The sequence below is a fragment of the Bos taurus genome, chromosome 11 (assembly GCF_002263795.3).
Source record: "Bos taurus isolate L1 Dominette 01449 registration number 42190680 breed Hereford chromosome 11, ARS-UCD2.0, whole genome shotgun sequence".
Lineage (NCBI taxonomy): Eukaryota > Metazoa > Chordata > Mammalia > Artiodactyla > Bovidae > Bos > Bos taurus.
This window is the reverse complement of record NC_037338.1, coordinates 75,210,423-75,235,171: the sequence shown is the minus strand read 5'-3', so window position 1 is coordinate 75,235,171 and position 24,749 is coordinate 75,210,423. Positions and strand designations below refer to the sequence as shown.

General features: G+C 38.8%; 1 protein-coding gene across 4 annotated transcripts in view; it reads right to left on the bottom strand.

The window, feature by feature from the left end:
- Positions 1-1,205: 1,205 nt before the first annotated feature.
- The window catches only part of ATAD2B (ATPase family AAA domain containing 2B), a 142,364-nt gene continuing 118,820 nt past the window's right edge, over positions 1,206-24,749 (bottom strand). For 2 of the 4 annotated variants that reach the window (XM_010810207.4, XM_010810209.4), the window contains exon 29: positions 1,206-24,745. In XM_010810207.4, the coding sequence (XP_010808509.1) occupies positions 24,704-24,745 (42 nt within the window). In that variant the 3' untranslated portion in view covers positions 1,206-24,703. The remainder of the gene's footprint in view (positions 24,746-24,749) is intronic. The other 2 variants (XM_005212980.4, NM_001206750.1) reach the window with 2 other exon arrangements.

Here is a 24,749-nt window from a genome sequence, read left to right as displayed (position 1 = left end):
TAGTTACATGGGATGTTGAGGTCAATACATTCTGCCTCTCATCTTTGAGAGAAGCACATCAGAAAGCAAAGGAATTATTATGAAAAATTCTAAAGCAAATTCTAGTTTAGAATTCTCAAAATATTTAAGAAAAATTGATATACCTTTATACGGTAGTAGGAGTGAGATCAGTTTTCTTTGAAATCAACAAAATCCTTTTCCTGAATACAGTAAAATGTTTTACTGCAATTTTCTAAGTTCCAAAAAGACTTTTGCATCTCTTACACTGCACTGTAAAAACACTGAAAAAATGAAAATAATTTCACAATAATCATTCTACATAACTAAAATACCCAACCCTCATATCCAGTGACTGTTGTAAAAACGTGATCTGACAATTTCTGGGACTCTTGGGCATTTTGTACATTATTAATCTTGAACAGTTTGACAATCTTCTCAACGAGTGAGCTACAGCAGAGAATAAAGATATCCATTATTTGTCCCATCAACATTCAAAATTCAAAACTTTCACCTTAATTCTAGTATTCTCATTCAATTCAGTTCAGTTCAGTCGCTCAGTCATGTCTGACTCCTTGCGACCCCATGAATCACAGCACACCAGGCCTCCCTGTACATCACCAACTCCCGGAATTTACTCAAACTCATGTCCATCGAGTCGGTGATGCCATCCAGCCACCTCAACCTCTGTTGTCCCCTTCTCCTCCTGCCCCCAATCCCTCCCAGCATCAGAGTCTTTTCCAATGAGTCAACTCGTTGCATGAGGTGGCCAAAGTATTGGAGTTTCAGCTTTAGCATCAGTCCTTCCAATGAACACCCAGGACTGATCTCCTTTAGAATGGACTGGTTGAATCTCCTTGCAGTCCAAGGGACTCTCAAGAGTCTTCTCCAACACCACAGTTCAAAAGTATTCTCATTAGATTATATTAAAACATAAAAATATTCTATTTAATATCTGTTTAGATTAATATTTGTGTTAATAGTGAGACAAGTTTCATCCAATTCTAGTTATAAAATCTTGAATATATCTGGGAGAAAAAAGAGCTTTTTGAAGATCTTTTGCTTTTTTGTTTCTGTGGATATATATTTAAGTTCAAATAATGTGAAAAATTATTTGTAAAGAAACATTCCAAAGATGTGAAACCGATTTTTTACAGTGTGATAAGCAATTATTTCTTTCTTTGATACAAACTCCATTTAAAACAAGCTTATTAAAGAAATGTCTTTATTAAACCATGGTAAACTACAGAACTGACAGCTTACTGATGTTTCCTCTAAATATATGAAGTAATTTGAGACTTCCCACCACAAATAACCTTTATTTCATAACATTTTAAGTATAATATTACTTGTGGATTGTCACATCTCCTTTTAAAAGAACATTCTGTTTGCAAAGTCTTGTTAAAATACTTCGCACTTATTAAAATGCTAAAATAGAAATTTATAACTATTTCCAATACTTTCCTAAGGAAATTTAAGCTATAAACAAAGTAACTATATACAATGTTTAGAAATAATGTTATTTCATATCAAAATTAATTTTGCTTTGTTGCCATAATAAGAACATTAGCAAGTTCTATATAGATAGCCACAGACATATGACTCAGGCTATTCATGTGTTTATTTTGTTTTTATTAATAGTTCCAGAGTCTCTTAAGCCTGTTTTACTGGTGGCTCTTAGGCTACTATGACAACATATGATTTGGGAGTGATGTTACTGATTTGCCATTGTTTAAGAAGTTGGAAATTCAAGAGCATAGCTGTCAGGCTCCTCTGTCCATGGGATTCTCCAGGCAAGAATACTGGAGTGGGTTGCCATTTCCTCCTCCAGGGGATCATCCCAACCCAGGAATCAAACCCATGTCTCTTCTGTCTCCTGCACTGGCAGGAGGGTTCTTTACCACTAGGACTACCTGGGAAGCCCAATAACTTATTAGGGATCAAATATATTAAACCGCACCTGACATTAGACCTTTTTAAAAACACCTATTCCCTTGTAGCTCAGTCAGTAAAGAATCTGCCTGCAGTGCAGGAGACCCAAGTTCGATCCCTGGGTTGGGAAGATCCCCTGGAGAAGGAAATGGCAACCCACTCCAGTATCCTTGCCTGGAAAATCTCATGGACACAGGAGCCTGGTAGGCTGCAGTCCATGGAGTCGCAAAGAGTCGGGCATGACTGAGCAACTAACACTTACTTACTTATTCTACCTAAGAAATCTTAAACCCTGTGCTCTGACAAAAGTCTCCCTTTAGTACATTCACATAGCTCCTCCCATTGTATTTCTCTTTAGATTCATTACATACATTAAGCCCGTAAATCCTTTCCACTGTCTCCCAATTTAGTAACCTCACTCTGGTTTCATATGCATTCATACCCAGGAATGGAATTCCTCTCCCCGAAGTTATCTCAGCCCCCTAATATTCTGGTCCTTCAGTTGACAAACAAGCCTAATTACAGTCTCCATCCAACTATCAGCCTCCTCTGAGGCTTCACCTGGGGTGACACCAACGAAGCTGGGGAAGCCAACATTCACACAGGCTGGCGCCACTGCTAACACACGGCCCCACCTGCATTTGTGCCCTCTCCGTATTCTCACCGGCTCCTGGAGAGCTCCCTTTTCTCCTTTCATCAGCGACTTCTAAACCTTCACTTCTCTCCCTCAAATGTCTTATTCAGAACTCCTCATTCTTCTCAGAAGAGTGTAACTTTACATCACAGTAACGAACACAGTGGATAGTGGCAAGTGACAGCACAGTTCTTTAAATCTTCCTGAACTGAACATTAAAAACAGAGAAGCCAGGGTGAAACATTCAAAGACTCGGTGGATAACATCTAAAACAAAACTAAGTAAAAAAGAATCTCCAGAACTCCAAATCCCAAGTGAGGAGGATCAAACCACTAACAGCTATGAGACTGTGGTGCATGTGTGAGGACAAAAGGAGAGGACAGTCACCGACATCTAATGAAAGTGAAAATCCCCACGAGCGCTCACTAAAAGAAAAGCTCGGTGGTGGTGTGGGACTGGGAGGGGCGCGGGCTCCGAGGAGAGCACCTGCTACGGACAGGAGTCTCGCGTCCTGCACTCCTCACGTGAGTGCAAGGGTTCTGAGCCTCGTGACAATTCTCAAAATGAATCAGCCAATGCCCCATTTCAGGACCAAGCCCCATACTAAGACAAAACTATTAGGGATAGAATCTAATTTGAACAGCATAGGGACAAAACATAAATCCAGATAAAAGCAGGAGAGAAGAACAAAGTAAGGGGAATTCACAAAGGAACCAATCATATACTTAAACACTTCACAAAAATAATAGAAGAGAGAGCTCTAGAACTGTAAAATTCAGGCTTCCCTATAAAAATTCAAGGAAAGTAACTTTATATATATATATATATATAAAGAACAAAACAATTGAGGAAAAATCTCACATAAATACATTCCAAGAAAAAAAAAACTTTAAAACAATAAAGCTACCCCTACAGGCAATAAAAGCCCTCCACCAAAACATGCCTACAAATTACATGAAAACTTTATTATTTCAAAACAAGCCAGAGGACAAAAACAATAATAGAAGAAAGAACAATGTAGACCAAAATCAGAAAAACTCACAAAGGATGTGAAATAACTCAGAAAGAGGGGGGATATCATTTTAGAAATATACACTAAAGTAGAAAGAACATAAGAGTTAATTAAAAAAAAAAAAAGATAATGCCTTAAGATAAACAGAAAGGGGAAAAAACACAGGGAGTTTTTAAGGTAAAAAAGAAATGAAGAAACTCCTGGTTCTGGTTAAGACTGAGTAAGAATACTCAACTCTATCTCTCCTACTGATCACAACTAAAAGTCCTGAACAACAGATATAAAAAAAAAAATAGAACAATATAATTAATCGCTAAAGGTTCTGAAAAAAAACAAATAAAGCATGTGAACTCAGTAGGAAATTCAAACCTCAAACACTGACCCACATCGTGGTGAGTGCCCTGGTTTGCCTTTTATCACCTACATTCCCCAGCCTACGCTCTAGGGCAGTCAGAATCTGAGAAGAAAAATGCTCTCTGTACACCCTCCAGACCCAAATCCAGATGAGCCTCAGTAATGAATCTGCCTCCTCATGGCAGCGGTAGCAGTGAAAACAGGTGTAACCTTAAGTATTTTTTCTCTTTCTAGCCAGACAACCAGAAGAGGGGGCTAGATCACAAAGAATAGGGAGTAGAGAACGAGGCCCTTTAAATTACTGTATGAAATCCAGAGCTGCACGTGCATGGAACTGACCAGAATCAGCTGGGCAAAGGCTATACGACTATGGTGAACAACCCAAGGTCCTTCTAGACTGGCCTCTGGGTGGTACACATAGTTCAGTTCAGTCACTCAGTCATGTCCAACTCTTTGCAACCCCAAGTACTGCAGCATACCAGCCCTCCCTGTCCATCACTAACTCCTGGAACTTGCTCAAACTCATTTCCATCGAGTCGGTGATGCCATCCAACCATCTCATCCTGTGTTGCCCCCTTCTCCTCCTGCCTTTAATCTTTCCCAGCATCAGGATCTTTTCCAATGAGTCAGTTCTTCCCAACAGGTGGCCAAAGTATTAGAGCTTCAGCTTCAGCATCAGTCCTTTCAATGAATATTCAGGACTGATTTCTTTTAGGATGGACTGGTTAGATCTCCTTGCAGTCCAAGGGATTCTCAAGAGTCTTCTCCAACACCACAGGTCAAAAGCATCAGTTCTTTGGCGTTCAGCTTTATTTATGGTCCAACTCTCACATCCATACATGACTACTGGAAAAATCGTAGCTTTGATTAGACAGACCTTGGTCGCAAAGTAATATCTCTGCTTTTTAATATGCTGTCTAGGTTGGTCATAACTTTTCTTCCAAGGAGCAAGTGTCTTTTAATTTCATTGCTGCAGTCACCATCTGCAGTGATCCTGGAGCTCAGAAAAATAAAGCCTCATTGTTTCCATTGTTTCCGCATCTATTTGCCATGGTACACATAGGGAACTGCAGCAGTTTCCGATCGCTGCTATTAAAAATTACTACAGGTTAAGTGGCTTAGGACAATGCAAATCTGTTATTTTTCGGTTCTGGAGATCAGAAGTCTAAATGGATCTTATGAACCAAAACTGAGGTGTTAATTCCTGGAGCTTTGTAAAAAAAAGTCTGTTTTCCTTGTCTTTTCCAGCTTGTAGGTACTGTTTGCACTCCTTGGCTCAGGGACCCTTCCTCTATTTTCAAAGCTATCACTCCAAATATCAGCGGTTGTCAGGACAGAGAGCAAGGCATGAACAGGTAGAGCACAAGAGACTTTTAGGGCAGTGAACTTAGTCTTAATGATATTGCAGTGATGAATACATGTCATTGTATACTTCTCAAAACTCATAGAAAGTGCAATGCAAAGAGTAAGCCCTAATGTAAACTATGAGCTTTAGCTAATAATATCAATGTTTGCCCATAAATTGTAACAAATGTACCACAGTAATGTAAAATGTTAATAATGGGGAAATGGTGAAGTGGTAGAGAGGTAAGGAGGTGTAAGGGAACTCTGCACCACACACTAAATTTTTCTATAAACCTAAAATGCACAAAAGAGTCCAAAATGCAGTACCTGGATGCAATCTCAAAAACGACAGAATGATCTGTGTTCCTTTCCAAGGCAAACCATTCAATATCATGGTAATCCAAGTCTATGCCCCTGACCAGTAACACTGAAGAAGCTGAAGTTGAACAGTTCTTTGAATACCTGCAAGACCTTTTAGACCTAACACCCAAAACAGATGTCCTTTTCATTATAGGGGACCGAAAGCAAAAGTAGGAAGTCAAGAAACACCTAGAGTAACAGGCAAATTTGGCCTTGGAGTACAGAATGAAGCAGGGCAAAGGCTAATAGAGTTTTGCCAAGAGAACGCACTGGTCATAGCAAACACCCTCTTCCAACAACACAAGAGAAGACTCTACACATAGACATCACCAGATGGCCAACACCTAAATCAGATTGATTATATTCTTTGCAGCCAAAGATGGAGAAGCTCTATACAGCCAGCAAAAACAAGACTGGGAGCTGACTGTAGCTCAGATCATGAACTCCTTATTGCCAAATTCAGACTTAAATTGAAGAAAGTGGGGAAAACCACGAGACCATTCAGGTATGACCTAAATAAAATCCATTATGATTATACACTGGAAGTGAGAAGTAGATTTAAGGGACTAGATCTGATAGACAAAGTGCCTGATGAACTATGGATGGAGGTTCGTGGCATTTTACAAGAGACAGGGATCAAGATCATCCCCAAGAAAAAGAAATGTACAAAAGCAAAATGGCTGTCTGAAGAGGCCTTACAAATAGCTGTGAAAAGAAGAGAAGAGAAAAGCAAAGGAGAAAAGAAAATATATACCCATTTGAATGCAGAGTTCCAAAGGATAGCAAGGAGAGATAATAAAGCCTTCCTCAGCGATCAATGCAAAGAAATAGAGGAAAAAAATAGAATGAAAAAAGACTAGAGATCTCTTCACGAAAATTAGAGATACCAAGGGAATATTTCATGCAAAGATGGGTTCAATAAAGGACAAAAATGGTATGGACCTAACAGAAACAGAAGATATTAAGAAGAGATTCTGGCAAGAATACACAGAACTGTACAAAAAAAGATCTTCATGACCCAGATAATCACGATGGTGTGATCACTCACCTCAGACCCAGATATCCTGGAATGTGAAGTCAAGTGGGCCTTAGGAAGCATCACTACAAACAAAGCTAGTGGAGGTGATGAAATTCCAGTGGAGCTATTTCAAATCCTAAAAGATGATGCTGTGAAAGTGCTACACTCAATATGCCAGCAAATTTGGAAAACTCAGCAGTGGCCACAGGACTGGAAAAAAGTCAGTTTTCATTCCAATCCCAAAGAAAGGCTATGCCAAAGAATGCTCAAACTACCACCCAATTGTACTCATCTCACACGCTAGTAAAGTAATGCTCAAAATTCTCCAAGCCAGGCTTCAACAGTACGTGAACCATGAACTTGCAGATGTCCAAGCTGGATTTAGAAAAGCAGAGGAACCAGAGATCAAATTGCCAACATCCGCTGGATCATCAAAAAAGCAAGAGAGTTCCAGAAAAACATCTATTTCTGCTTTATTGACTATGCCAAAGCCTTTGACTGTGTGGATAACAATAAACTGTGGAAGGTTCTGGAAGAGATGGGAATACCAGACCACCTGACCTGCCTCTTGAGAAACCTATACGCAGGTCAGAAAGCAACAGTTAGTTAGAACTGGACATGGAACAACAGACCGGTTCCAAATAGGAAAAGGAGTACGTCAAGGCTGTATATTGTCACCCTGCTTATTTAACTTATATGCAGAGTACATCATGAGAAATGCTGGGCTGGAAGAAGCACAAGCTGGAATCAAGATGTCCAGGAGAAATATCAATAACCTCAGATATGCAGATGACACCACCCTTATTGCAGAAAGTGAAGAAGAACTGAAGAGCCTCTTGATGAAAGTGAAAGAAGAGAGTGAAAAAGTTGGCTTAAAGCTCAACATTCAGAAGACTAAGGTCATGGCATCCGGTCCCATCACTTCATGGGAAACAGATGGGGAAACAATGCAAACTGTGGCAGACTTTGTGGTTTTGGGCTCCAAAATCACTGCAGATGGTGATTGCAGCCATGAAATTAAAAGATGCTTACTCCTTGGAAGAAAAGTTATGACCAACCTAGATAGCATATTCAAAAGCAGAGACATTACTTTGCCAACAAAGGTCTGTCTAGTCAAGGCTATGGTTTTTCAGTGGTCATGTATGGATGTGCGAGTTGGACTGTGAAGAAAGCTGAGCACCGAAGAATTGATGCTTTTGAACTGTGGTGTTGGAAAAGACTCTTGAGAGTCCCTTGGACTGCAAGGAGATCCAACCAGTCCATTCTGAAGGAGATCAGTCCTGGGTGTTCTTTGGAAGGACTGATGTTGAAGCTGAAACTCCAGTTCTTCGGCCACCTCATGCGAAGAGTTGACTCATTGGAAAAGACTCTGATGCTGGGAGGGATTGGGGGCAGAAGGAGAAAGGGACGACAGAGGATGAGATGGCTGGATGGCATCATGGACTCGATGGATGTGAGTGTGAGTGAACTCCAGGAGTTGGTGATGGACAGGGAGGCCTGGGGTGCTGCAATTCATGGGGTCACACAGTTGGACACGACTGAGCGACTGAACTGAATTGAACTGAACTGAACCTCACTAATGACAAAAAGCACTAAAAACAGAATTGAACTCCACCTAGTACATTTGGGGTTTTTTTGTAGTATGGGCTATCTTATCTAACTACTTTATGCAATTAAAAATTTAGAAAATACATACATATATTCAGGATGAAGGAAGCTATCTTTCTAATTGAAGAAGGCAGTTACATATATGGAAAGATGAAAGGCTAGGGCAGAAGAATGTTAAATGATGGGAAAAGATGTGCCATGCAAACACTAATTTTAGAAAACTAAGTATTTAAGAAAACAAAGAAGACTCTGAACAAAGATAATTACAGGGGATGAAGAGGAGCATTACCTAATGATAAGTGGTCCAATTCACCAGGAAAACCTAACTTTAAATGTGTATACAGCTAACAACAAACGTTCAAGCACAAGAAGCAAAAACTAAGAACTGAAAGGAGAAATACACAAATTCACAATTATGGTTGGAGAGTTTCAACAGTCCTCTCTTAGTAATTAATACAAGTAGACAGAAAGTCATCAAGAATACAGAATATCTAAAAAACATAAGCAACCAATGTTATCTAACTGAGATTTATAGAAGCCTCCATCCAATGACAACAGAATATACTTTTTCCCTCCTGGTTGACAAAAAACACTAACCAAGGCAGATCACATGCTATGTAACAAAACAAACCAGAGTAAATTTTAAAAAATTAAAATCATGCTATGCTGACTGTACCAGAATTAAATGAGAATTCAATAACACACAACCTGAGAAATTCCAAATATTTGAAAACTATATAACACGTATTTAAATAATCCAGGAGTCAAGAGGAAATTTCAAGGTAAAGTAGAAAATATTTTTAAATAAATGAAAAGGAAAATACAACATTTCAAAAATGCATGGGAATATAGCTAAAGAAATGCTTATAAATTTTTAACATTAAATGATTATAGTAGAAAAGGAAGTCTCAAATCAATAACCTAAAGTTAAGAAACTAAACACAAAACATGAAGAAGGAAGGAAATAAACTCAAGAGCAGAAATCAGAAAAATGAAAGAAAAAATTGGAAAAATCCATGAACCCTAAAACTAGTTTTTTTAAATGATGCATAAAACAGACTGACTGAGCAAGGAAAAAAGAGAGAGAGAAAAGACATGAATTGCCAGTATCAGGAACAAAAGAGGAGAGAGCACTACAGACACAACAGAGGTTAAAAGCTAACAAAGACCGTAATAGGATTGTGTCAAAAGGACTCAGGAACCAACTTGAGAAGGTTCCCACAGGCCAGAGACTGGGCCATTTTGGCATCAATAAGCATAATTATGGCAGGGAATTGACATATACTGCTGCTGATGTTGCTAAGTCACTTCAGTCGTGTTCAACTCTGTGTGACCCCAGAGACGGCAGCCCACCAGGCTCCCCTGTCCCTGGGATTCTCCAGGCAAGAATACTGGAGTGGGTTGCCATTTCCTTCTCCAACGCATGAAAGTGAAAAGTGAAAGTGAAGTCGCTCAGTCGTGTCCGACTCTAGCGACCCCATGGACTGCAGCCTACCAGGCTCCTCTGTCCATGGGATTTTCCAGGCAAAAGTACTGGAGTGGGGTGCCATTGCCTTCTCCGTGACATATACTAAATATGCTTAAATCTATGAATCCATTATGACATCAAGAAAACAAATTCATTAGCTGAGGATAGGGACATCATTCATTGTTAAAACTTGTTAATAATGGTAAAGAATCAAACATTAATCCTACCTTTCCTATAATGACTTGCATTACTGAATAACCAGATAATAGACAAGGCAAATAAATTAGTAAGGAGTGATTTCATTAAAACTCAATCATTTGCAAATTCTTAATAAATTAAGGTATCTAGGCATTGAGTATCAGTTACTACAACATCACAAAAAGAACAATAGCCAGATACTATGTGCTTTCTAGCAGAACACACTCATTATCACTTATAAAGTGTACCTGCATGTGCTCAGTTGCTCAGTAGACTTGTACAAAATAATTAAAATAAAACAAGAATCTGACTAGGCTCTAGATTAGTGTTATCCAGCAGAAACACAATGCAAGCCACATGTGTTTTCTTTTTTTTTTTTCCCCTTGGTGGGGGGCGGTGGTGTGGGGCGGGGAATGGGCAGCACTGCACAGGAGGCATCCTAGTTCCCTAGTTAGGGATCAAACCCATGCCTCTTGCGGTAGAATCAGATTTGCCACACTCTCTTGTTCATTCTCAGTTAATGGCATTACTAATCTATCTGGTTACCCAGGCAGAAACCTAAGAGCAAATTCAGGCTTCTCCTTATCCTCAGTCCCAAAATACAATCACTAAGTCCTAATGCTCTTACCTCTATATTTTCTAGAAACTGTCCTTTTCTCACCATCACTACTACAACTTCCCTAGTTCAGGCCTGTGCATCTCTTACCTGGATATAAGAAAATCATGTAAAGTACTTGTTATCCTCTAATACCATTTTTTCCTTTGCATTAGAATACAGCAAATCAGAAATGTCCATAGTTGCCTGATTAAGATATTTGCCTCTGTTTCTATACATTTGTTATACTGTTTACTCTTCCTATAATGTTCGCCCCCAATTTTTTACTACATAGATTCCTTCACTTTTTGAGATGCTGTTAAGATATCATATCCACCTGAAAAACCTTTTTAGGAATTTCTAGGTGAGCAGTACCCTTCTTTGTTCCAACAGAACCTCAGCTAAACCATTATCATCACGCTTACCTAATTTAAAACACTTTTTTTCTTTTACTATGTCATCTTCTACTGAATATTTATTTCTAGGGGCAGAGACTGTTTCAGCTAGCTTTTTAACTCCTGTGGCTAGGACATAGTTGGCATATGACAGGTAGTCAATATACCTTGAAGAAAAAATTTTCAATTTTGTATCTATCTGTCAAATTAATATTTCTAAAGTTCCATTTTCAACATGCCATGGTGCTATTCAAAAAGATTCAAGGACTGTCATGTGATAAAGTACAACTATCTTAAGCCTGATCCTCTATAACAAGAAACCAAAACTACATACAAAGCTTTATCTTCCACTGTCCTGCCTTATACACGTATCTTTAATTTTAAACAAGTCTACTCATAGTCTTTCAAACTGAGTGACATTTACCTCTCAAAACCATTACAACCCATACAAATGTTGGCCTATCAAATTAGAAACTTAGCAACTCACTAGCAATTAAACTATAACGCTACATGATATTAAAAAGCACTATTGTAGTGATACCTGGATGGGACGGCTACATTCACACTTCATGATCTCCAGCAAATGACTAGTAGGCAAAGGCCAAGATAACTTTTTAACTTGTAAAAAACATCACATATGTGAGAAAAACATTAAACTTTTTTTCTGCTTTACTCACCTTTTTTCCCCCAAGGCCAGGCTTCTTTCATCTTTCTTGGCTTGAAGCTCATCAGGGATGAGGAGGAGAGGATTAGCAAGTATGGGACTTCTTTCCCTAAAGTTATGCTTCTTCTGTTAATCAAAATACTGACTCAAAAAAGTTCTAGATAGCAAGAATTTCAGAAAGAAATAAAAATTTCAGTAAGAAAATCAGGATGTCTTATGACCTTTAGCGCTTGGCCGTTCAGGCCTGCCATGTTAGTCTGCCACTAACAGTGGACTATTAGCCCAAAAGGCCCTACACACACCAATTGTTTCTGATTCTGGAACAAGAGGTTCTATCACAGAAACAGTGGCATTAATGGAAGTCAAAAAAAAAAAAAGAAGAAAGCCTGATTCCATCACCTCTAAGCACTCACTCTGAAGATAAACTCTTGCTCCTGAAGCAGGAAATTCTAGTGCAAAATCTTTCAATGAACACTTTAACTCCGTCTGAGTTTTGTATCTAATACACTGACCTAACAAAAGGAAAATGAGGTTAGGAGGGAAAAGGTGAAAGCAAACCAATGGAGTATATGAGACTATTCAAAAACTTCAAAATCATTGGTCCAGACAATCTAAACATGAAGGCATTCCTTCTAAGAGACTTCTGTTGACATAACCAACCAAGCCACAACTTTTCAAGATCAGTTCTTAAAAAAATAAAGAGGGACTTCCCTGAGGGTCCAGTGGTTAAGAATCCACTGTGTAATGCAGTCCCACTTCTGGGAACAAAGATCCCACGTGCCGCAGGGCAGCTAAGCCTGTCCACCACAACTACTGAGCCCATGCACAAATACAGAATCTGTGCGTGGAAACAAAAGATCCTGCAAGGCGCAAGGAAGATCACACGTGCCTCAACTAATCCAATGAGACAAAATAAATAAATATTTTTAAAAAGGAAGAAGAGAGAATATTAAGGTAGGCTCAGATAAATTCAGTTCAGTCTCTCAGTTGTGTCCAACTCTTTGAGACCCCACAGACTGCAGCATGCCAGGCCTCCCTGTCCATCACCAACTCTCGGAGTTTACCCAAACTCATGTCCATTGAGTCGGTGATGCCATCCAACCATCTCATCCTCTGTCATCCCTTTCTCCTCCCACCTTCAATTTTTCCCAGCATCAGGGTCTTTTCAAATGAGTCAGTTTGCATCAGGTGGCCAAAGTATTGGAGTTTCAGCTTCAACATCAGTCCTTCCAACAAACACTCAGGACTGATCTCCTTTAGGATGGACTGGTTGGATCTCCTTGCAGTCCAAGGGACTCTCAAGAGTCTTTTCCAACACCACAGTTCAAAAGCATCAATTCTTTGGCACTCAGCTTTCCTTATAGTCCAACTCTCACGTCCATACATGACTACTGGAAAAACCATAGCCTTGACTAATTGGACCTTTGTTGGCGAAGTAGTCTCTGCTTTTTAATACGCTGTCTAGGTTGGTCATAACTTTCCTTCCAAGGAGTAAGTGTCTTTTAATTTCATGGCTGCAATCACCATCTGCAGTGATTTTGGAGCCCCAAACCACAAAGTCTGCCACTGTTTGCACTGCTTCCCCATCTATTTCCCATGAAGTGATGGGACCAGATGCCATGATCTTTGTTTTCTAAATGTTTCATTTAAGCCAACTTTTTCACTCTCCTCTTTCATCAAGAGGCTCTTCAGTTCTTCACTTTCTGCCATAAGGGTGGTGTCATCTGCATATCTGAGTTTATTGATATATCCCCTGGCAATCTTGATTCCAGCTTGTGCTTCTTCCAGCCCAGCATTTCTCATGATGTACTCTGCATGTAAGTTAAATAAGCAGGGTGACAATATACAGCCTTGACATACTCCTTTTCCTATTTGGAACCGGTCTGTTGTTCCATGTCCAATTCTAACTGCTGCTTCCTGAACTGCATACAGGTTTCTCAAGAGGCAGGTCAGGTGGTCTGGTATTCCCATCTCTTCCAGAATCTTCCATAGTTTAGTGTGATCCACACAGTCAAAGGCTTTGGCATAGTCAATAAAGCAGAAATAGATGTTTTTCTGGAACTGTCTTGCTTTTTGATGATCCAGAAGATGTTGGCAATTTGATCTCTGGTTCCTCTGCCTTTTCTAAATCCAGCTTGACCATGTGGAAGTCACCTGGCTTGGAGAATTTTGAGCATTACTTTACTAGCATGTGAGATGAGTACAATTGGGTAGTAGTTTGAGCATTCTTTGGCATTGCCTTTCTTTGGGATTGCAATGAAAACTGACCTTTTCCAGTCCTGTGGCCACTGCTGAGTTTTCCAAATTTGCTGGCATATTGAATGCAGCACTTTCACAGCATCATCTTTTAGGATTTGAAATAGCTCCACTGGAATTCCATCACCTCCACTAGCTTTGTTTGTAGTGATGCTTCCTAAGGCCCACTTGACTTCACATTCCAGGATATCTGGGTCTGAGGTGAGTGATCACACCATCGTGATTATCTGGGTCATGAAGATCTTTTCTGTATAGTTCTTCTGTGTATTCTTGCCACCTCTTCGTAATACCTTCTGTTTCTGTTAGGTCCATACCATTTCAGTCCTCTATTGAGCCCATCTTTGCATGTAACGTTCCCTGCTGCTGCTGCTGCTGCTAAGTTGCTTCAGTCGTGTCTGACTCTGTGTGACCCCATAGATGGCAGCCCACCAGGCTCCCCCATTCCTGGGATTCTCCAGGCAAGAACACTGGAGTGGGTTGCCGTTTCCTTCTCCAATGCAGGAAAGTGAAAAGTGAAAGTGAAGTCGCTCAGTCGTGCCCTACTCATAGCGACCCCATGGACTGCAACCCACCATGCTCTTCCGTCCATGGGATTTTCCAGGCAAGAATACTGGAGTGGGTTGCCATTGCCTTCTCTGAATGTTCCCTTGATATCTCTAATTTTCTTGAAGAGATCTCTAGTCTTTTCCCATTCTATTGTTTTCCTCTATTTCTTTGCACTGATCAATGAGTAAGGCTTTCTTATCTCTCCTTGCTATTCTTTGGAACTCTGCATTCAAATAGTAGCCTACATTTACCCACATTTGTATCTACTGTTGCTAATGTATACAACTCTATAGGGAGCACTGGCTGAGTGGTTTCATAAGAGAACCCCAAATGTTATTATCTTTAGCTTTTTTCCTGTTGGGCTGATGGTATTTCCCAGAGAAGGCTCTGTTATACTCCTATCTGCAGAGACTTTCCCAATTTTAAAAAGCACCTTTTTAGTCTCCCACTCTTAAATATGAGCAGATAGCAGAGAATTACCAAACATTTGGAAAAAGGCTATACTACTAAAGAGGAGCTAAAACAAAGAAAAGCAACTTGGAGGAAAGAGTCTACTCAGGTAGAAGAAAAAGTAATTATTGATCTCCACAGAGAGATGAGCTGATATTTCATCCATGAAACAAGAACAAAGTGATACTTTTGAAAAATCATGGGAACCAAAATAGTTTTTAAAAATTAAATATAGAAATAAAAATGTGAAAGAAAATTACAGAAAATTTAAAGATAGAAATTACATAAATTTAAAGAAAATTAAAGAGCAGTCTAGGCAGGCCAATATCTGGGTAACAGTATTTCTAGAGATGGAAAAAAAAGAAAACAAAGGTGAGCAAAAAGAAACAACTCAGGAAAAGTTCTCAGAAGGATGAGTTTCCACAGTAAAGAGGCTCACAGACACCCACTTGGACACGTCTGTGAAATTCCAGCACATTAGGGAAAGATGACTCTAAAAGCTTTGGGAAAGGAAAACAGTATCAAGAAAATGGGTCAAGGATCAGAATAGCACTGTACTTCTCAACAGCAACACAGCTTATAAATGCTAAGAAAAGGCAAGGATGATTGTAAAGGAGGTCCCAATAAAATAGCTATGCAAGACCTTAGTAGACGCCAATGCAAAATTAGAAAAGGAGATGAAGTTCTCAAGAAGATGAAATGCTAGCATACCTTCTATGTTTGGAGATACTATGAAGAGAGTTGGTCTGCTGGGGATGAATTTAGGGACCAGTAGCAGTTAATACCAGAGAAGGCAATGGCACCCCACTCCAGTACTCTTGCCTGGAAAATCCCATGGATAGAGGAGCCTGGTGGGCTGCAGTCCATGGGGTCACTACGAGTCAGACACGACTGAGCGACTTCACTTTCACTTTTCACTTTCATGCATTGGAGAAGGAAATGGAAACCCACTCCAATGTTCTTGCCTGGAGAATCCCAGGGATGGGGGAGCCTGGTGAGCTGCCGTCTATGGGGTTGCACAGAGTCAGACATAACTGAAGCGACTTAGCAGCAGCAGCAGTAGCAGTTAATACATAGAAAACTAGGCAAATTAACAACGACTTAATAACCAAAAAAATAATATAGCTCGGCTGTAAATAGCTTTTACATACTCTCAATAAGGCAAATACTGAATAATGATCTAATAAGAATTATAACCAGCTAGGAGGATAAGAAAAAAAGAAGCATAGGTTTGTGTTGGAGACAGGTGTGACTATACTCTTCCACAGTGGGAAATCAAAAGATAATGGTAAAAAAAAACAAACAAAAAAAAGAAAACGGTAAGAACTGGACACTAAAACAGCAGCCATGTAAAAATATTACTTAGAAATATAGAGGTGTATACCAAAATAGTTTCAGGTGTTGAAAACAATTGGCTCTAGGGAAACTATTTCTTCTTATGGGGAAATCAGGGGATTGGTGGTTTGTACAATAAACCTTTTAGAACCTAAATACTTTATTCTTTAAACCACCTACTTGCATTTAAGTTTAAAAATTAATTTTAAAGATGTAAAACAATTCCATTTATATACATTTAAAAAACTCAAGGAACCAGAGATCAAATTGCCAACATCCGCTGGATCATTAAAAAGGCAACAGAGTTCCAGAAAAACATCTATTTCTGCTTTACTGACTATGCCGAAGCCTTTGACTGTGTGGATCACAATAAACTGTGGAAGGTTCTGGAAGAGATGGGAATACCAGACCACCTGACCTGCCTCTTGAGAAACCTGTACGCAGGTCAGGAAGCAACAGTTAGAACGGGACGTGGAACAACAGACTGGTTCCAAATAGGAAAAGGAGTATGTCAAGGCTGTATATTGTCACCCTGCTTATTTAACTTACATGCAGAGTACATCATGAGAAATGCTGGGCTGGAAGAAGCACAAGCTGGAATCAAGATTGCCAGGGGATATATCAATAAACTCAGATATGCAGATGACACCACCCTTATGGCAGAAAGTGAAGAACTAAAGAGCCTCTTGATGAAAGTGAAAGAGGAGAGTGAAAAAGTTGGCTTAAAGCTCAACATTCAGAAGACTACGGTCATGGCATCTGGTCCCATCACTTCATGGGAAATAGATGGGGAACCAGTAGACACAGTGTCACTTTATTTTTCGGGGACTCCAAAATCACTGCAGATGGTGATTGCAGCCATGAAATTAAAAGACGCTTACTCCTTGGAAGGAAAGTTATGACCAACCTAAATAGCATATTCAAAAGCAGAGACATTACTTTGCCAACAAAGATCCGTCTAGTCAAGGCTATGCTTTTTCCAGTGGTCATGTATGGATGTGAGAGTTGGACTGTGAAGAAGCTGAGTGCCAAAGAATCGATGCTTTTGAACTGTGGTGTTGGAGAAGACTCTTGAGAGTTCCTTGGACTGCAAGGAGATCCAACCAGTCCATCATAAAGGTGATCAGTCCTGGGTATCCTTTGGAAGGAATGATGCTAAAGCTGAAACTCCAGTACTTTGGCCACCTCATGTGAAGAGTTGACTCATTGGAAAAGACCCTGATGCTGGAAGGGATTGGAGGCAGGAGGAGAAGGGGACGACAGAGGATGAGATGGTTGGATGGCACCAGTGACTCAATGGACATGAGTTTGGGTAAACTCCGGGAGTTGGTGATGGACAGGGAGGCCTGGCGTGCTGCAATTCATGGGGTTGCAAAGAGTAGGACATGACTGAGCGACTGAACTGACTGAAAAAACTCAAATCATTTTCATGGATACATAAAAATATACTACTTGTATAATTAGAGTCATAATGATTAAAAATTATTGAACACTTCCTATGTGCCTGGTACTGTCCCAAGTGCTTCACATTGGCTGAGTTAAATACATAATCCTCACAGTAACCATCATGGCCTTAGCATTACCATTATCCCCCATCTAAAACATAGACTGATGTGCAGATAGCTGAAATAACTTGCAGAATGTTGCATAGCCAAGACGGGATTCAACTAGGATTCAAACTCAGTCAGTCTGGCTTCAGCACCCCACACTATTACCTTCTCAAATAACAAGTTAAAACACAGACAAGAAAGATGTTCATTGAAGGCATCAGAGTGTCTCACTCTGCTGAAGAAAGAAAAAGAATGGGACCGGGGAAGGAAGAGAAAGGGACCTTCATCCTCATCTAGAATTAAAGAACAAAATCAATGATGACAAACAGCTAGCATTTAATTCTGGATGGTGGGAACATGCACGTTATATTATTCTCCACAGTATTCTATAGTTTTGAAAGTGTTTATTAATAGGGGAGAAAAACTTGCATAAAATGAATTTCTCTTCCACCTTAATGATAGATCAGTAAGAATCCAAGCTCTGAAGCCACACAAGGCAGAAACCCCAGCTAACATTCATTAACTGTGTAACCTTGAGCAAGTTGCTCAATCAACTCCTTATTTCAGTTTCCCCTTAAGCGACAGTTCTTACCTCATATAGTGCTGTGGTAATTAAATGGTTAATTCTTAAAATGGGGCCTAACATGCAGATGTCTGCTATTACTACTACCCTCCTGTTACCCAGACATCCGCCACTACTAGATGACATCTTTTTTGCTCCTTGCCCACTGAACTGTAAGCTCCAAGAGAAGCAGGACCTTGCCTGTCCTGTCCTCAGCTGTAACTCTAATGCCAAGAACTGGGCTTGGCAAGTGGCAGTCACTCAAATAAAAGTGTTAAATAAACTTTGACCTGTGGTGACACAGAACTGCTTGTACTATCCCCTGCAGCTGTCATGCTATTTCACTTCTCAATCTGTGCTTCTGTTGTCCCTTCTGCCTGAAGGCCTTTCCTAGACCAATGCCTCAGCTCAGGCATGGGGTTTCTCAGGAAGGCTTCTCTGAGGTTGGCTACATGCTCCTCCTCTGTACACCTATAGTGCCTTATGCAGAACTCAGTTGCAACACGTGACTTATAATACTGAAATGATGTGTGTGTGTGTCTGTCTACCCACACAAGAAGTCAAGCATAGCGAATAAGCACATCCACTCGAGTCAGACTGGCAGCATTTGAATCCTGGCTGTGTGACCTTGGGCAAATTACTTTATGTCTCAGTTTCCTGGCCTGTAAAATGAGGACAATAATAACACTTATCTCATAAGGCTCTCATAGGATTAAAATGGTTTCTATTTGTATTTATAAAACATTCACAACAGTCCCCGGCAGCTAGTAAACGCTGTATAAGTAAGCTGTAACAATCTCCTTGAACACAGACACAAGTTCTTGCCCATGTTTACGTTCCCTCAAACTGATGACTTTTACACTAGTCCAAAGAAAAGAATCAGTGCCCAAACTAAGTCAGCTGCAATAAAGATGCAGAAGGGGTGATGGAGAAGGCATGATGGATATGAAACAAGTTTAGAATGAGGAAAAAAAGAAATCAACAGAACACACCACATGATTACAATGAGATTCATCATAAGGAAGAGAAAATTTAGGATGTCAGGATTTGGATTCTTGATGGACCAGGTTTTATTCACAAGATGAAAAATATAAGAAAAGGAAAAAGGAGACTTCTTGGCAATTTTTAACAACAAAATGCTTCATTCAATGCTGAAACAAAGAAGAACACTTAAAAAGAACAGTTCGAACTCTGATTAACCATGCCAGAAATCTGGTACTTTATATCTAAAAGAACTTAAGCTCCATGAGGACAAGGACTTTTTCTGTTTTGTTGGCTGCTTTATTTCCAGCTCCTGCAACATATAGTAGGCACTTATTATATATTTGTTGAATCTGTGAAAGGATGATTTAGGTAAGTTTCAGCTTTCTTTGTCAATTGAACCAAAAAGTAAGTTAAAGATTTATTATATGTCCAGCATTGTTTTAAAGTCCTACAGGGAATATAAATTATGATACTTCTTTTGTATCCCCTTTCCCACATGAAAAAATTACTAAGTTTTACATAACATTAGTAATTTACTATGTTACACAATACAAAATACAGCTAAATTCTGAGGAGAAAAAATACCATAAGGGATATCTATTGGTATAGAATGGGCATGAATAAAGTGATACAATATTAATACGAAGGGTCACAAGAAACTAAGAAAAATTTTGATAAAGTAAGGTTAGACTCTAGAAAAGTCAAAGAGAGGCAAAGGCCAAATATTAATAAATATTTATATTATTTACATTTGCCAATATTTATTTATATTCAGTTCAGTTCAGTCACTCAGTCATGTCAGACTCTTTGCGACCCCATGAATCGCAGCATGCCAGGCCTCCCTGTCCATCACCAACTATATTAATAAAATGCCAACTCTCTCTGAAGACCTTCCTCATTGTCCCATTCCTAAACAGAATTGATTCCCTTCTTAGAACTATGAACAGCACTGTGATCCTCTGTTACAGTCCTTAATCCACTCAGTCATTTCTACTAGCATTTGTACCAACTTCCCCTAGCAGATTATAAGCTTCTAAAGGACAGAGAATATCACCTGTATCATGTCACGAATTTCTGACTCAGTGCCTAGCACATAACAGACATGATTGTGTGGGAAAGAGAGAGAATTTGTATTCTAAAACATAGCCAAGAGACAACTTTTCAGGTATTCGGGCGTGAGGACTAAATGAAGCAGATACTTAAAGATTAGTCTCTCACTTTACTGTAGTTTTGAGTCCAGTGGAAAACTAAAACTGGATACATAAACCCAACTTCATCCCTGGGGCCCTCAAAACTTGATTGAGACTCAAATTCAATTATAAATTCCTTATCTAAACATTCAGATAAAACTTTCAAAAGTCTGTTTCCCAGGTTTATCAATATCAGTCTTCTGATACATACAACAATCAAAAGTAAGAATTAATCTGCAAAACCAAGAAAAACCAATTCAAACAGTTCCTTTTTATCATCTTTAAAAATGGAGGGGGGGGCATTAAAGATTTATGTAGAAGAAGATTAGTATACTAACCTTGGAATATACATATACACCAGACAACAGAAATACGGGCGATCTAAAGCCAAGTACATTCTATTCGCTTAAGGCAATAAACCCCATAAAATTCTGGTGTGAAATCTCTCTCCACATTTAAATTCTATTATTCAAAACACACCGACAACTAGGTGATCAGAGAGAAGAGCACTATAAAATAAGTGAACCATACTACCTGATTGTCTATTGTCGCATAGTCTTCCAATGAGAAAAACAAATCACAGAAGTAATCCATTTGATTCTAACAACTTTTAGACAATCTTCATATGAAGTTAAAACTACACTTGTTCAACAGAAAAAAGTTCAACTTTAAGCTAAAAAATACCTAGGGCAACTAAATCTAAAAGAATCATAGAACAAGATTCTCAGGGTGCTTAATAAACATCAACATGCCCTAGCTGCAAAACAGATGAGTTCAGCTAGAAACAAAGCATTGCATTTGCAGCCAACAGTAATGATGATTAAGCTGAAGAAAGACATGATTTTCTTGTCATCTTTATTCAAGTATTTCACAGCAGTTATATTACAAATTACAGTAAATGTTCAAAATTCCAGAATTCAAAAATTAAATAATTTACTTCAAACTAATGTAAAATGAAGTCAAATGTAAAACATCAACTTAACACAATTCTAAATTAAACTACAAACCCAAAATAGACCATAGTTGAGGAGGTCTACTTACTCTACAAAGTGGACATACATGAATGAAACCAAAGAGGACTCCCAAAGTCTAAATAACCGAATGTACAAAATACAAAAGATGTTGGTACAAGTCCAAATTCAAGCTTACAATGTGATTACAAATAATAATTATAATAACAATGGCATTCAGCTACGGGACCTGACACTGAAGATACCTACTGAATAGCACCATAGCTGAACCAACTTAATCAAAAAATGGGAAGATATTACCACCCCACTCCCTAAAAAATAAAATCCAGTAAATCTACAAATACATTGGCATATGAGAAAAATCAAGTCCTGAAAGAATGTACTGAAAGGACAACAAAACTAAACAAAAAAAAATTAATCACAGGTGAGATTCAAGCTCAAAAACACAATTAACTCCACAGCCATCAGTTTCAACCTAGTGCGGTTCCATCGTCTTCAAAAGCTCCTATGGTCCCCACAGCTGAGCATTAACTATTGTTGGGCTGGGCCGTGATACACATTTTAGTCATCTGGGAGCAAGGTTTTACACAGGAGCTAATGTATAATGCTCACAATAGGAAATAAGAACAGAGGTCAATTTGTACATATTTTTGCCAATGCTATACAGCAAAAATCAAGAACTTACAGAAAGGTAAACAAAATTGAGTCTGCTTGGATAATTTTACAAGCTGCTTTAAATTCTAGAACCACCAGATAGCTGTAAAGTAAGCAAAACTGGTATAGCGTGTTTCTTTTGCAGGGGGAAAGGGGCCAGAGGAGTTAGTACAATTTCAGCTCATTTTTCTCCCCTTGGCATTAGATTGGCTTTCTCCTTAAGACCTAAACTGTTCAGAGTGGCAGATCCTATCATACTGAGGTTGCCTCCTATTTCTCTTATCTCTATCAAGGTTAAAATTAAAAAACTTGATCTTTTGGAAGCATTTTAATGCTGAACATAAATAAATTTCCCTTGTCAAACTCACTGATGGCTAAAACCTTAACCTGTACAAATTTAGTAACTTACTAAGAACATGTGCATTTTTTTTCCATTCACAAGTGCTGCTGTTACTTGAACAGAATGCTTCTGAATTAGAGTAACTGGAATAAATATTTAAAGAAAAATAGTGCAGCAAGAACCTGAGACTTGCAAAAAACCCTTTTACCAGAAACTTGCTACAAAAAATCTGCTACATCTTATTTCATCAAATCTTTAAATTCTGTAACAATTTCCATCAAAATACAAAATGCTAATGTATTAGACAGTAAAATAGCTTGAACTGGTATGATGGTAATAAATACTAAAGAAAGCATGAAAATCCTCCCAATAATCAAATTAGAGGTTTCAAATGACCTCCCCTTTAAAATTGGTTCATCGTTAATCGCACTTGCCCAGCTTAAAAATACAGTGTGTCTACACGGGTAGCATCTTGAATTATATGACTAACTGAATATCATGAAAAGTTCATAGGTATAAAGAAAACAAGTGGCATTATTTTAAAATTAAACTAGAGTTAGAAAGCGTAAAATGTTCATGTAAATGCAAAGAAGCACTTAAGATTACTGCAGTAGCCTTGGCCAAAGCGTGCTTTCTGCACTGGCATCCAGCACCCTACGAAGCCAGAGACGAGGAGACAAGTACCTTAGCTTCAGCATGTAAACGGTGGCAAAGTGAATACAGAACTCTGTAGACACCGTTGGTAACTAAAATACAAAGAGCTGAGGTAGCTCAGTATCTCTGCAGTAGTCCAAGACCATTTGCTCTAAAATCCAAACTACATGTGTTGCATATATTGGAAAGACACACCTGTGCAGCTAACGGCTATAATGAACGAAGGTATCAAGCCAACTTGTCAAAATTTTCTACTTTTTTGCTTAAAAATCATCTGATAAAAAAGTCACTGCACTCCTTTTGCCTCTTTGCAACTGCCTAGACTGTGTCTCTGAATTTGTAGAAAGTTTTTGTAAAACTAGTAATCCATAATTAATTTTAGACAAGTACAAGTCACAGAAATCGCTCAACAAGATCCAAAATGGGTTCCGATCAAAATGAATAGTTAGTTGTGAAGGTAAGCTTATGATGAGGGATTTAAATATTAATACTGTTATTCAAGGACCATACCAGAGCTCACTTGCAACTATGCATATTGAAAAAGAATTTTATGGAGCTCCTAGACAAAAATTCCTCTTTTCTTTCCATTTGGCAATTCCTGGCTTTAAACCAAAACAGTAATAATTTGCTATACATGAAAATCATTCTTCTCTGGGAACTCAAACATGAATATCCATTAAATTACCACTGATAGAAGAAAATAGAAGGCAGTTCTATTTTCTGACCATCATTGTCATCGATACCAAAAAGAGTGTGGTTTTTTTTTTTATGGATTGTGTATTATTTTTTGTTGTTGTTGCTTCATCACATGTTTCTTAAACAGAAACAAACCATACAGGAAAACTTACCATTTTTAGTATATTTTGTAGCTTAACAACTTTCTTGATTGAGTTTTAAAAGCAATATAGGCATTTCATACCAAATCACTGGCTGCCTCTTAATGATACAGAGTATCAAAACTTATTTTCAGGGTTGTGACCAAAGAAAACATTCTAATTCATTTGCTACAAACAAGCCCATCCTTGTGTTTAGCCTTATCCTTTCTCAAATGAATAAAAAGGCACATTAAAGGCAGTTCTAAAGAGCCTAATCTAATTTCATCCAGTTTCTTCAGTTTCCCACCAGAATGTACCATAGCCAATTTCAAAACAGGCTTTAGTCCATTACCCAGAGAAAAAAATAAAACAAATATGATAAAAGGGGTAGAAAGGAGAGGGAAAGGAACAGGTTGCCCACTTTTTAAACAATTCAACACAGTAAGAACTGCCCCATCCAGTTTCCTCAAATTTGCTGGTCTGCTCCCTAAGAGACAAATCTCCAAAAAAGAGTGCACAAAAAGAGGAGCAGAAGTGAGAGCAGTTTCTGTAGCACCAAAATCTCCAATCTGTGGGGTTGTATTTTTTATTTGTGGAAAATACAACATGTTTCTGAAGTTCTGTTTGGTTCTTGTAGGCTGGTTGGTTTCAGGTACCTGAGACAATAGCACCAAATTCAACAGAGAGAAAGAATGAGTGAGAGAGCACTTTACACCAAGGCTCTGCACGTTAATTGGTGCAATTTGAAATTGAATGGCTCAGAAGACTGCTCTGTCAGGAGCAGATTGGAGGGGATAAACCACTCTTCTTGAAAGGTTCATAGGAATGTCTCAAACATATGAACTGTTCTTTCCATCTCCTAT